At 31.6% G+C, this 14,629-nt stretch overlaps 1 protein-coding gene across 1 annotated transcript in view; it reads right to left on the bottom strand.

Annotated features, from left to right (window-relative positions):
- Positions 1–14,629, bottom strand: part of LOC145259904 (PH domain leucine-rich repeat-containing protein phosphatase 2-like) — a 210,188-nt gene that overhangs the window by 29,703 nt on the left and 165,856 nt on the right. The window contains exons 10-12 of the mRNA XM_080117835.1: positions 12,328–12,486; positions 6,920–7,117; positions 58–220 (exon numbers count right to left, since the gene is read on the bottom strand). Of these exons, the coding sequence (XP_079973961.1) occupies positions 58–220; positions 6,920–7,117; positions 12,328–12,486 (520 nt within the window). The remainder of the gene's footprint in view (positions 1–57; positions 221–6,919; positions 7,118–12,327; positions 12,487–14,629) is intronic.

Consider the following 14,629-nt stretch of genomic DNA (forward strand, 5'->3'; position numbering starts at 1 on the left):
ATAAAAACTTATAAATCTTTGCTTACTTGATTTATAACGTTAATTTATTTTTGTTACCTTTAGATCCGGAGCCCCTTTGAAGTCTGGGAGGTTGTAAATCGTATTTGAGTTTGCCCTGAGGATCTGCAGTTTCTGATGATTACACAGACTCGGTGGAAGGTGAGTCAGACAATTAGATGAAATATTAAGTTCTTGCAAAGCTTCTAGTTTGGCCATGCAACTGCAATTTAAAACAAATAGATTAGTATTTATTTTTTTTTTTAATGTAATTGTTTACAGGCAGAGCAATGTAGAAACTTATTAATTTCATAAGCGACTAGTGCTGTTAAGGTCATGAATGAAAGGAGTTTACATTCTAACAATTTTTCTATCCGGAAAAAGTATTTTCAGAAAAATAAAGCAAAATACATTATATGTGTGTTAAAAATATGGTGAAAGAGAAGAAAAATGGACATTGAACTGTCAGATGCAAGTCTATTGTTGTCTAACTTTTGAAAAATTGACTGACTTGATTTTATATATTTAAGCTATATCCTTTACTCTGTAATAAAGATCAATGTGTATTTATTTGTATATAACTAAATATAAATCCATCATCAAAAAAAGGGGGTAAGCGAGTAAAACATCCTTTTTTGTAGATCCCTCTCACAAGAAAACCATTTAAAGTTGCGAGGAGAAACCAGAAAGTAATTATGAAGTGCCCCCATCCCTTTTGCCTAAAATGAACACGGAAAGAAATCCTTCACTCAATGGCGTGTGTTTTCTCTAAATTATGAGAAATGATAATATTTTACATATGAAAACTTAAATTACAGGGTGGAACGATAAAATTGTTGACCAAGAAAAGAAGACATTATTCCATTTCCGTTTGATAAAAACTGGTTTCCATTCTTTGTTGCAGACCATCTACTAGTTGGCCAGTTGTGTACAAATCTCAAAAGCGATAGGACCTTTCTATCATGTCTAAAAGTGACACAATGTTCAACGAGTGAGATTGAAGACACTCCACTGCTCTCTACTGATCCAAGTTATGACAACAGGACCATTGCCAGCACCCTCAAAATACAAATCCAGCAGATGGTTCAACACTTGGGGATTCAGCTCAATGCATTGGACGACCCACAGTTATGGTCTTTGGTGTGGTTTCAAATGAGAGCCACATCATGCCACCTCACATCTTCGAAGTCAGCTTGAAAGTCAACACCAAAGTGTACCTGGATGTGCTGAAGAGTGTGGTGATGTCTTGGGTGTGGCAGCAGGATTTGGTGCGAGCCCACGAGTCCAAAAAGACTCAGGCTTGGCTTCAGGAAGAGTACTACGACTATGTACCCTTCTCTCACTGCCTCCCCCTCCTCCTCTGACCTGAAATCGGTGGGCTACTTCATTTGGTCATATGTCGAGAATATCACCAACATTACCTCCTACAACATCAAAGCCAGCCTGATCACCGCCATCTGCCGAGTAATCACTGAGTTCGCACCAGCGCTTGTGGAAAAGGCATGCTCCAAGTTCTGGACCTGTATCAAGGCAGTGACTGAGGTTGAAGGCGGCTACATTGAATAGATATCAGTTTTACTACATAATCAAGTTACCTGAATTGATTTTTTCAATAAAAGTTTTAAAATAAAGCTGTAGTGTTGTTTTCTTTAAGGTGACAATTTTATCGTTTCACTCTGTATTGACATAATTATCTGATTCTTTTTTTTTTGTACATAGGCATCACCACTTATCAAGGCGAAGAGGCCACTCGAGGATAAGGGTTAAAGAGCGTACAGTAGAAATTGGACAATATAGTAATCGTTAATAATGGAGATTCGGTAAATTTGTTAACAAGTGGGACGGTTCATCAAGAACTTGTTTATGTTAGACTTGAAGACAACCATATTGTAGTCAGCTGGAAGGCAGGAAAACGAAAGACAATTCCACAGGCGTGCAGTTCTAAGAAAGAAGCCTTGTTCATGGAATCTAAGTTTAGGTTTAGGCACAGATAACGAGTTGGGGGAATTATTGATAGTGTTTTCAGCTAGATGAGTGTTTCTTGTGAAAGTTTGGCGAGGGGGGACCATAGATTGAAGCTCAGTCGAACATTTTCCATGAAAATAACGATACAGCAGAGACAAACTCGCAACATCTCTTCTGTGAGATAGAGGTTGCAGGGAAGAGAAAAGGACATCTCCTACGAGGCTACGAAGTCTATTTTGAACTCTATCAAGGCAGGACAGATTCTATATGAATATTAGTCTGAATATAGTTAAAGTATAAGTTTTTGTCATTTTCTCTGGTGAGCTTATATATATATATATATATATATATATATATATATATTATATGAGAGATATTCCAAAAGTAATTTCTCCTATTTTTTTATTTCATCGAAATGAATGAGGAAACTGCAAATTACAGTGTTGTGATGAATGAACTTATGCATTCTTGATCTGAAAGTTTCATCTCTCTGTTGAAGATATTGAGAGTGAGACTGTGTCAGAAATGTGCATCAGAAGCAGATATGCGTTATTGAATTGCACTTATATATATATATATATATATATATATATATATATATATATAAATAGATGTCACATCCCTATTATGTTACCTAATGTTACCTAGCACCTTCTCCACTCTTCTGATGAGAAGCATTAGGCTTCGAAATGCCATGGCATAAAGTCCCCACTTACCTAGCATCCCTAAATAAATGTGCACCCTGTTGGAGAAATGAATAAATCTATATAAATTAATATATTCTTTTTATACCTCCATTTTCCTTTCTTGTTTACTTTATATATATATATATATATATATATATATATATATATATATATATATATATATATATATTTTTTAATCAATTTCCACCCCAAACAAGGCACAGTGCCACTTTAGAATAGGGGGCTACTATCAGGGGCATATGTGGCAGGGGCATTATGAAGGGAGATGAGTAGCAAGATATTTGTTCACATTACACTTGAACTTCTGCATATCAGTACAGTAGGGAAAGCAGAATCCCGGAAGGGAGTTCCAAAGACTTGCAGTTTTTGGGGAAGAAACTATTGGAGTAAAAGACTTTCTTACACCTAGGGATCTCTACTGTAAAGGGGTGGGATTAGATGCTTGTTGGGTTTGTCGGGGGTAGTCATGTCGAGGAGGTACAAGTGCTTGCAGTTTGTCAGAGCATTCACCATTAAAGTATTTGTAGAATAGGCAGAGGGATGCAACATTTCGTCAACGGAACAGAGGCTAAAGCCCAGATGACGGTTCAGGACCTATCAGGTTGGCGACTCTTTTTTGAACCCTGTCCAGGAGTGAGAGACAAGCAGCAGATGCACCAGCCCAAATGTGACAACAGTACTCCATACATAGGCGAATGGTGGCCTTATAGAGGTACAGGATACTTTCAGGTGTAAGTAATTTTTTAGTACGGTAGAGAGAGCCCACCTTCTTTGCAGCAGCCTTGGTAATGCTCTCAATGTATCTATTCCAGTTCATGTTCCCTGTAAACGTTAGGCCAAGGAGTTTAAAGGAAGTACTTTCAGGTAATGTGTTCTTGGCCATGGCTATTGGTGGTAGAGAAGGTTTCTTGTAGTTATTGAAGGAAACAAGTTTAATCTTGGCAGCATTGAATATGACCATCCATTTTTTTCCCCATTCCACTACAGATTGGAGGGCATCCTCTAGTGTTTCTGCCATTTCCTTAGATATGTTTTCCCCTCATGCCTGTTATAGAGAGTGGTGTCATCGGCAAATATACCCGTCTTCAAAAAAAATTTATCAGGGAGGTCATTTATGAATATCAGGAATAATAAAGGTCCAAGGATAGATCCCTGAAGTACACCCACATTTATATCATATTGTTTAGATGTACGACTGTCGAGGACAACTTTGATTTTTCTCTTACTTAAGAAGGATTTTATTACATTATGTATTCTTCCAGTGATACCACATGATCTAATTTTCCTTAGAAGACCATCATGCCATACCCTGTTAAAAGCCTTAGATATATTATTTTGTTTTACATGGTAGTCACCACTTATAAAGACCCCAAGGAAACCTAGTAGAGTAATCAATGGGATAATATTGTAGTAATCGTTAGTAATGGAGATTTGATAAAGTGTCTTACTTAAGGGGGCGGTTTATCAGGAACTTGTTTATGTTGGACTTGAAGACATCCAAGTTGTAGTTAGGTGGGAAACAGGCAAACGGCAGAGAGTTCTACAGGCGTGCAGTTCTAAGAAAGAAGCTTTGTTCATGGAATCTATGTTTTGATTTAGGCACAGATAAAGAGTGGGGAAAATTATTGACAGTGGTTTCAGCTAGACGGGTGTTTTTCGTAAAAGATTGGCGAGGGGGGACCAGAGATTGGAGCTCAGACCTGCCATGGAAATAACGATAAAACAAAGACAGGCTCGCAACGTCTCTTCTGTGAAATAGAAGGTGCAGGGAAGAGAAAAGGGCATCCCCCACTAATTCACAAAGTCTATTTTGTATTCTGTCAAGGCAGGATAGGCTGTTTTTAGCAGCTCCTGCCCAGATGTAGCAGCAGTACTCCATCTTTGGACGTACTTGGCTTTTATATATAGAGAGAATTGCATCAGCTTCTGGAGTGGTAGAAGGATCCTATCATTTTTCTAGCGACCTTGGCAATGAATTTGATGTACGTGTTCCATTTCAGATCAGGAGTAAAGGTCAATCCCAGAAGCTTTTCAAAACATGGATGCCAGATGGGGATCAGAGCGTTAATGAAGTAAAGATAGGAGCTTGGTTTAAAAAGTAACCATCCACCTCTTCCCACTGTATCACACGCTACAGATCAGAGGAGAGAGAATCAGAGAGAACTTTGTAATTTATGGCCTTTGAAGTGTTACCATAGATGGTCGTGTCATCAGCATAGACGTCGACGAATGAGTTAAGTATGTGTTTTGGGAGATCATTGATGTAGATCAGGAAGAGAGTTGGGCCCAGGATGGACTCCTGAGGAACTCCAGCATTAATACTGTGGGCCTCTGATTTCTGCCCACCAACCACTACTCTTATAAGCCTATCAGAGAGAAATGATTTAATAATTGAGATAACATTTCCAGTTATACCGTAGCTGGAAATCTTGTGAAGTAGGCCTTTATACGATACCTTATGAAAGGCCTTTGATATGTCAAGAGCAATTGCCCTAGAAAGGAAGCCTTTGTCGAGAGATTCACTAATCCTATAAGATATAACCGTTAGCACATCTGCTGTAGATCTAGCAGAACAGAAACCATATTGCATGTCACTAAGAAGGTTATTTCTGCTGAGGTGGTTGACTACTTCTTTATTTAATATGGATTCCAGCAACTTACTCATGACACACAGGAGACTTATTGGTCTGTACTGAGAGGGAGATGACCTATCACCTGAATTCTTAAATACAGGGCATACTGATGAGGTTTTCCAGGTTGTTGGGAAGTACTTCTCCTTAAGGCAATGCTTAAACAGTTTTGTAAGTATAGGAGCAAGTTCTGGTTGAAGCTTTTTCAACACTATAATTGGGATGCCGTCAGGGTCAGTTGCTTTACTGGAATCAAGGTTCTTGATTAGCTTGGCGACATCATGCACAGATATTTGTATGTTGCATAGCGTGTTGCCTATTATAGGAGGAAATACAGGGAGTTAATGGCCATCGTTGCATAGGGTAGAATTAGCTGCAAAGTTCTTGGCAAATAGTTTGGCCTTGTCTCATGCTGACGAGATGACCTCAGGTCCATTGATGATGGTTGGGATAGAATGCACGCTTCCGTTCAGGATCCTGTTTGCTATTTGCCAAAACTGGTGGGAACCAAGCCACTGCTCAGCTACCTTGGATTTTACGGACTGAGCATATAGCTCTCTTTCATTTTTTATTACTCTTTTACAGTCCTGAAAGCAGCTTTAGTCTCAGTACATCTATTATGTTGGTAGCTATGGAAAAAGTGATTTCTGTGCGCGATGGCAGTAGCACATTCTGGGGAGAACCATGGCTGGCTGTTAGATTTTTGTTGGAATATTTTGGATGGTATGAATCGGTCTATGCCTACAATTAACCATTCGGTCAGGTCTGATACTATAGATGACACATCCTTTTTAAACATGGAATGCAGAGGTAGATCAGATATAAATGTACGGAAGATATATATATATATATATATATATATGTATATATATCGAGGGCTACCACTCTACCCTCCTCTGTTTTATCCAGTGAACGGTATATACATTCAGAGATTACAGTTAAGATATCTGCTGTTGAACGGGCTTGACTAAATCCATATTGTTTGTCGGTCAGGAGTTTAGCAGATGTTAGGTGTTGGACTAGGGCTTGATTAACTAAGGACTAAAATATTTTGGCGAAAAGTGGGAGGAGGCTGATGGGGCGATAATTTAGTGAGTCAGTTCTTTCACCAGAATTCTTGAAGACTGGTACCACAGAGCATTTTTTTAATAATACACCCAGGATGAGATCGGGTCCACATGCTTTTGAGGTGTCTAGGATTTTATGATACCATGTTCCTATATATATATATATATATAAATATATATGTTTTTTATGTTTCATTACTCGATCTTTGGACTTCTGGAGAGATTTTTTCTTAATTTTCCCTTTTATTTTTCCTCATTGTCTTTATGATATAATAAAATTATATATAACTTTTATTCCTTATCTTTCATTTTGTATATTTGTTTGTTCCTCTTAATACTATTGGGCTTTTCTTATCTTAATTTTTTGTTAAAGATTTAATAACATAATTATAATTATCACTGTAAAATGTACAATCTACTTCATTCATCCTAATAATATAGCATCACATTTGCTACTGAACAAAATCGTTTCCGCGTGTTATTGGGGGAAAGACAGTAAATGGGTGGACGACCGTCCTTAAAGGTTTATGTGGCACCAAATTTATTGGCTTACCTTTCTGGTATTTCTTCAATAATATTTTCAGCCAAGTGGAGCTTCTTCAGGCGTGGGAAGCAACTGATTACTTGGAAGACATTATCTTGCAGCTTATTGCCTGTCAAGTAAAGTTCCTGCAATTTATTGAGAGATTCATTTGGATTCGGTTGTGGCAGAAACCGCAGGAAATTCTTGGTCAGATTTAAGCACCTTAATCTGAAAATACAAAGAATATGTGGATTGATATCGGTGAACAAAAAGTTAAGGAATCGATTTAATACTAAAACTGCCACGATAAAGGGGAATAGAGAGAGCGGTGAGGATGACGTATATGAATAAATGATGGTCGTCTGCCTGGGTAGTTGTTGTGACGATATTTGATTTGATGACGTAATATTGTTTTACTGTGGTAAGCAAGAACATGTCAGACACAGAACTGCAAACTCGATGTTTTTTTTGTTTTTTTTATATGGTCATCACCACTTGTCAAGGCCAAGAGGCCACTCAAGGATAAGGGTTAAAGAGTATACAGTAGAAATTGGACAATATAGTAATTGTTAGTGATGGAAATTCGGTAAATTTGTTAACTTATATGGAACGGCTCATCAAAAACTTGTTGACGTTAGACTTGAAGACAACCATATTGTAGTCAGCTGGAAAGCAGGAAAATAGAAGACAATTCCATATGCATGCAGTTCTACGAAAGAAGCTTTGCTCATCGAATCTACGTTTAGGTTTAGGCACAGGTAAAGAGTGGAGGATATTATTGATAGTGTTTTCTGCTAGACGTGTGTTTCTTGTGAAAGTTTGGCGAGGGGGGGGGGACCATAGATTAGAGCTCAGCCGAGCACTTGCCATGAAAATAATGATAACATTAGGATAACATTGTTGCTTCTCCACCATTGCCTTTCATATTCTGAACGAAACCTTTCCTGACCTCATATGACACTCTGTCGTCCTTGCTGCTCTGGTTGTAAAAAGTGAAAATTTGCTATCTTGTATGTAGAACTAATGACTATGACCAATGAGAACTTTTCCAAAAGTCCGATTCGTTCCTCCTCCTCCTCCTCCTCCTTCTTCTTCTTCTTCTTCTTCTTCTTCTTCTTCTTCTTCTTCTTCTTCTTCTTCTTCTTCAGCAGCAGTTCAAAATTAAATGATATCGATAAATTACTGATCAAAATTTAATGATAAATTAATACTTAAAATTATCACTTAAAATTATTTTTAATAAAAAACTGGTTTTGATAAGTTCCAACATCTTTTAAAATTTTTTTATAAAAATTGATAAAAAATCTGTAAATAAATTAAATTGTTGGGTCAAACTTGTAAGCATTATACCCCACTCTATAATAAAGACCAACATGTATTTATTTGTATATAAATAAGTATAAATCCGTCCAGTCACACAAAAGTAAGCGAATAAAAAAACATGCCCTCTTTCTATCCCTGGACGAAACCATTTCCAAAAAAGTTTTAAGATAAAACTGTAGTGTTCTTTTCTTTAAGGTGAGAATTTTATCGGTCCACCCTGTATTGACATAATTATCTGATTCTACATGAATATTAGTCTGAATATAGTCAAAGTATACGTTTTTCGATCATTTTCTCTGGCGAGCTTATATATATTATATGAGAGATGTTCCAAAAGTAATGCCTCATATTTTTTTTTATTTCGTCCAAATGCAAATTACAATGTTATGAGGAGTGAACAGTACGGAAGGAAATGAAAGTAAATAAATAATAAAAGTAAAGAATGAAAGTAAATAAATAATGAAAGTAAATAAATAATAAAAATAAATAATAAAAGTAAATAAATAATAAAAGTAAATAAATAATGAAAGTAAATAAATAATAAAAATAAATAATAAAAGTAAATAAATAATAAAAGTAAATAAATAATAAAAGTAAATAATAAAAGTAAATAAATAATAAAAGTAAAGAATGAAGGTAAATAAATAATGAAAGTAAATAAATAATAAAAATAAATAATAAAAGTAAATAATAAAATTTAATAAATAATGAAAGTAAATAAATAATAAAAGTAAATAAATAATAAAAGTAAATAAATAATAAAAGTAAATAATGAAAGTAAATAAATAATAAAAGTAAATAAATAATAAAAGTAAATAATAAAAGTAAATAAATAATAAAAGTAAATAAATAATAAAAGTAAATAATAAAAGTAAATAAATAATAAAAGTAAATAAATAATAAAAGTAAATAAATAATGAAAGTAAATAATAAAAGTAAATAAATAATGAAAGTAAATAAATAATGAAAGTAAATAAATAATAAAAGTAAATAATAAAAGTAAATAAATAATGAAAGTAAATAAATAATGAAAGTAAATAAATAATAAAAGTAAATAATAAAAGTAAATAAATAATAAAAGTAAATAAATAATAAAAGTAAATAAATAATAAAAGTAAATAAATAATAAAAGTAAATAAATAATGAAAGTAAATAATAAAAGTAAATAAATAATAAAAGTAAATAATAAAAGTAAATAAATAATAAAAGTAAATAAATAATAAAAGTAAATAAATAATGAAAGTAAATAAATAATAAAAATAAATAATAAAAGTAAATAAATAATAAAAATAAATAATAAAAGTAAATAATAAAATTTAATAAATAATGAAAGTAAATAAATAATAAAAGTAAATAAATAATAAAAGTAAATAAATAATAAAAGTAAATAATGAAAGTAAATAAATAATAAAAGTAAATAAATAATAAAAGTAAATAATAAAAGTAAATAAATAATAAAAGTAAATAAATAATAAAAGTAAATAATAAAAGTAAATAAATAATAAAAGTAAATAAATAATAAAAGTAAATAATAAAAGTAAATAATAAAAGTAAATAAATAATAAAAGTAAATAAATAATGAAAGTAAATAATAAAAGTAAATAATAAAAGTAAATAATAAAAGTAAATAAATAATAAAAGTAAATAAATAATAAAAGTAAATAAATAATAAAAGTAAATAAATAATAAAAGTAAATAATAAAAGTAAATAATAAAAGTAAATAAATAATAAAAGTAAATAAATAATAAAAGTAAATAAATAATAAAAGTAAATAATAAAAGTAAATAAATAATAAAAGTAAATAAATAATGAAAGTAAATAAATAATGAAAGTAAATAAATAATGAAAGTAAATAAATAATAAAAGTAAATAAATAATAAAAGTAAATAATAAAAGTAAATAATAAAAGTAAATAAATAATAAAAGTAAATAAATAATAAAAGTAAATAAATAATAAAAGTAAATAAATAATAAAAGTAAATAAATAATAAAAGTAAATAATAAAAGTAAATAATAAAAGTAAATAAATAATAAAAGTAAATAAATAATAAAAGTAAATAATAAAAGTAAATAATAAAAGTAAATAAACAATAAAAGTAAATAAATAATAAAAGTAAATAAATAATAAAAGTAAATAAATAATAAAAGTAAATAAATAATAAAAGTAAATAATAAAAGTAAATAATAAAAGTAAATAAATAATAAAAGTAAATAAATAATAAAAGTAAATAATAAAAGTAAATAATAAAAGTAAATAAACAATAAAAGTAAATAAATAATAAAAGTAAATAAATAATAAAAGTAAATAAATAATAAAAGTAAATAATAAAAGTAAATAATAAAAGTAAATAATAAAAGTAAATAAATTATAAAAGTAAATAAATAATGAAAGTAAATAAATAATAAAAGTAAATAAATAATAAAAGTAAATAAATAATAAAAGTAAATAATAAAAGTAAATAATAAAAGTAAATAAACAATAAAAGTAAATAAATAATAAAAGTAAATAAATAATAAAAGTAAATAAATAATAAAAGTAAATAAATAATAAAAGTAAATAATAAAAGTAAATAATAAAAGTAAATAAATAATAAAAGTAAATAAATAATAAAAGTAAATAATAAAAGTAAATAATAAAAGTAAATAAACAATAAAAGTAAATAAATAATAAAAGTAAATAAATAATAAAAGTAAATAAATAATAAAAGTAAATAATAAAAGTAAATAATAAAAGTAAATAATAAAAGTAAATAATAAAAGTAAATAAATAATAAAAGTAAATAAATAATAAAAGTAAATAATAAAAGTAAATAAATAATAAAAGTAAATAAATAATAAAAGTAAATAAATAATAAAAGTAAATAATAAAAGTAAATAATAAAAGTAAATAAATTATAAAAGTAAATAAATAATAAAAGTAAATAAATAATGATAGCAAGAAAACAAGTCAGAAAACCTTGTCTCCTAAAATGAATTCAAGAAATCTGCCTAAATAAAAATTATTGGTGGGCATTTTTTCCTTATGCTCAATTCTAACCATCGTTACCAATCAACAAGGTTTTGTCTCATCGTTCAACTGAAAAACTCATCAACTCTTATCCTCAAGTTGCTTTTGGGTCCTTGATAAGTGGTGACTCGTTAGTAAAAAGAAATATAATTAAAAATACTAATATAATTTATTATGTAATTTAATGACTTTAAAATGAATATTAATGCAAACGCGGGAAAAGCATATTTTTTCCATAATTTTTGACGGAATATATGTACACTAGTATAAAGCACATTGCATGATCAGAGAATATCTAACCAATTTTGTACCATTATGAGACCCGTTCTGATGTTAGCGTTTATAAGAAAATGTGTACCGATATCTGACTTTTTTCCCTCGGCAGCAAAATCAACAGAGTCTTTACCAAGTATGTCAAACACAAAGTCTCCTCATAAGAGTCAATTTGTATTTTCATGAAGACCGCAAAAGTTGAACACGTTAAATAAAAATTTTTGCTATTTTTTGTTCAATTTCGAAACATATGAACAAATTCAAATAATAGACTAATACATGTTGTTCAACAAAATAATATAAGGAAAATTTCGGCCATCTTCATCTATTTCAATACAATAGCAAAAAATGTGTTATACATGAATTCAAAACTGACATTTATCAACAAGATCATTTATATGTGCTGCAAGCGTGTCTACGATGAGCCGCGTGTTTGACATGTTTGATCTAGACCATTTTTGAAATAGCATTTTCCCTGTTCACTGTAGTATGTGGCTGGTTTTGTGCAGTTCTAGGAGGTTCACCCTCTCAGGCTTTTACTTCTCTCTTTGAACAGGGGTAAGTTTATTGCTAACTATCAGCGATGCCTCTATCGTGGAATCCCAACAAGGTTGCCGAGGCATTTTTTGTAGGCCAGAATGCTCCTCCTCAGAGGCGCTGGCTCTTCAATCCCACTTTCCGAACCTTGTGTCACATCTCGCCGTGAGAGGGAGATGAATAACATCAGACATAAACATATGATTAAAGTTTGACCAGGAAATTTGTGTCGATTCATTCAATCATATTCAGTGTAAGTATTCGTTTGTATTTTAAAAAAGCTGAAACATTTCTTACTTATTTGCATTTGTCAGGAATGTAGGTGGAAGACTACATAAATTATTGTGTTGCAATTGTAACATTTCCAGAACGACGTTGCCGACCGAAGACGGTAACTCCTTCAACAGGTTATGATTCGCCCGCAAATCCTGTAACTTTTTGGCTGTGGTGAAAATCCTGCAAAATACAACGAAAGTAAATAAACAAGCTCACCTGAAGGTTGACAAAATCAATTTTTATTGATAACTTGTAAAGACATGCAGAATAAAAGTGTTAACGGATGAGATTTCAAAGAGTCCAAGGAACGTTCTCAGTGAAAGAAGTTAGCGTGTAACAATGAAATTTAGTAGTTTACTTCGACTGGCACCGTGTGCGTTTCTATGTGTGAGTAAATGGTATAGACATGAAGACGTGTGTGCGCATTAGCATGTTTGTTTTGTTTTTACACAATGTTTGTACACATTTGTGTGTGAGAAAGTTTGACTAGCAATGTGTATATGCGGATGCAGTGCTTTGTAGTTTGTGAAAGTCTCTGGTGTAGTTCATCAACATTTCCACATTTTTGGAAGAAAAATACCGGAAAAGAAAATGTGTTTGGGTTTTATATTACGTGCAAGATTTTGAAAATGAATATTTTTTGCACTTTCATTGATGAAATTAACTGCTGATTTCAGCTTTTGTCCAATTGAGAGTTGAATCATAAAAACAACATTCGTTCCTGCTGCTACTCCTAACTACTTCCGCTAACGGCCAACATCACATGCCCTCCCCATCTGATCAGCCGACATGATGAGTCAACTTTATATTTTCTTCAAATGTGTATAGTGTTTCAGATAAAAAAAAGAAACAAAACATAACTGCAATTACTTGTTAGCTTTCCGTATAACAAACACCAATTCTAATACATAAAATTAACAAAAAACTATTCCCCTTCCGAACAGCAAATAATCTAACTGTATCTTTGCAGAAATCTTTTTACTTTAATAATTTAGAGAAAAAAGCAGAAAATTTTTTAAGTCAATTTAATTAATTAATTAAATAATACATCATTAGGTACCCCCTCAAACCACTTCCTAGCACACTTCATCCTAAACTTCTTACAAATCTCCCAGTAAATCCAAAGCCCCATACGGTCATTCCTTCTGTGATACTCTTTCTGAGCCAATCTGCTCGTGCGCAACTGACTCAGGAAAATTTTCCACAAATCCATCATTCTGCAGCAACATTCCCTCCTTGGGCCATTTTTTGAACAATTGTGTTTCCTAGTGCTTGCTCTTGGGCTACACAAACAAAGGTTTCATTATTCTTAGTCAGATACCCAGCTCTAAGCCATTGCCATTACCTTTCATTCGCTACATCTGCTACATCCTGGAAGAACTTTCCGGCATCTTCACAGCCAATTCCTCTGCTCTTTCTTTGTTCACACGCTGCATATACTCAACCTTAGACTCATCCGCTTCAACTTCGTTGGCTACAACCTATAATTGTAAGTACCCCCCCCCACACACCCACACCCAAAGAAAGGGCTGGATTGATATCAACAGGCACCATACCAAAGGAATTAGCAAAATACGGGATCGGATTTTGCATATAAAAGTATTTGATGAAGCTGCAAGTAAGTCAAAGATCTATTTTTATTTTATATATATATATATATATATTCTAGCACGTCTGATTGAACACGACAGAGTTATTCTTTTTTCCAATTTTTCTGGATATCTTTTCCATTCGATGAGCATTTGCGTGTTGTATAGAATGGCACCCAAAAGTTGTTCAGCCATATTCTTCTCAAGCACTTTCTATCGGTGCGTCCGATTATCATCAGGAGAGATTGTTGTTGCTATCGTTTTCTTTTTCTTTTTCTTTGAGGCTTGGTGTATTTATAATTTTTTTTTTTAATTGGTTATAAACGTCTAAATGGGATCACCTGTAGGTCCAACATTCGCAGAATACTATATGACCCGCCTCGAAAATAAAATCTTCTCAGATTAAAAAAATAAACCCACTATCTATGCCCGATATGTCGATGAAATATTCATTGCAACCAAATTCATACAAGACATTAAAAAACTCAAACTAAACCTAGAAACGCACTCTGTTCTCAAATTCACACATGAACCAAACATAAATAACAAAATATCATTTCTCGATGTATTAGTAGATTCAAGCAACTCTACTAAATACATAACCTCAACATACAAAAAACCTACCAACAATAATGCAATACTCCTAAATTATCATAGCGAATGCCCAGAAAAATATAAAACTACCTTTATAAAAAATTTGATTCACCGCTCATCCAATATAACATCAACCTGAT

The sequence above is a fragment of the Euprymna scolopes genome, chromosome 35 (assembly GCF_053919585.1).
Source record: "Euprymna scolopes isolate OS-2025 chromosome 35, ASM5391958v1, whole genome shotgun sequence".
NCBI classification, from domain to species: Eukaryota; Metazoa; Mollusca; class Cephalopoda; order Sepiida; family Sepiolidae; genus Euprymna; species Euprymna scolopes.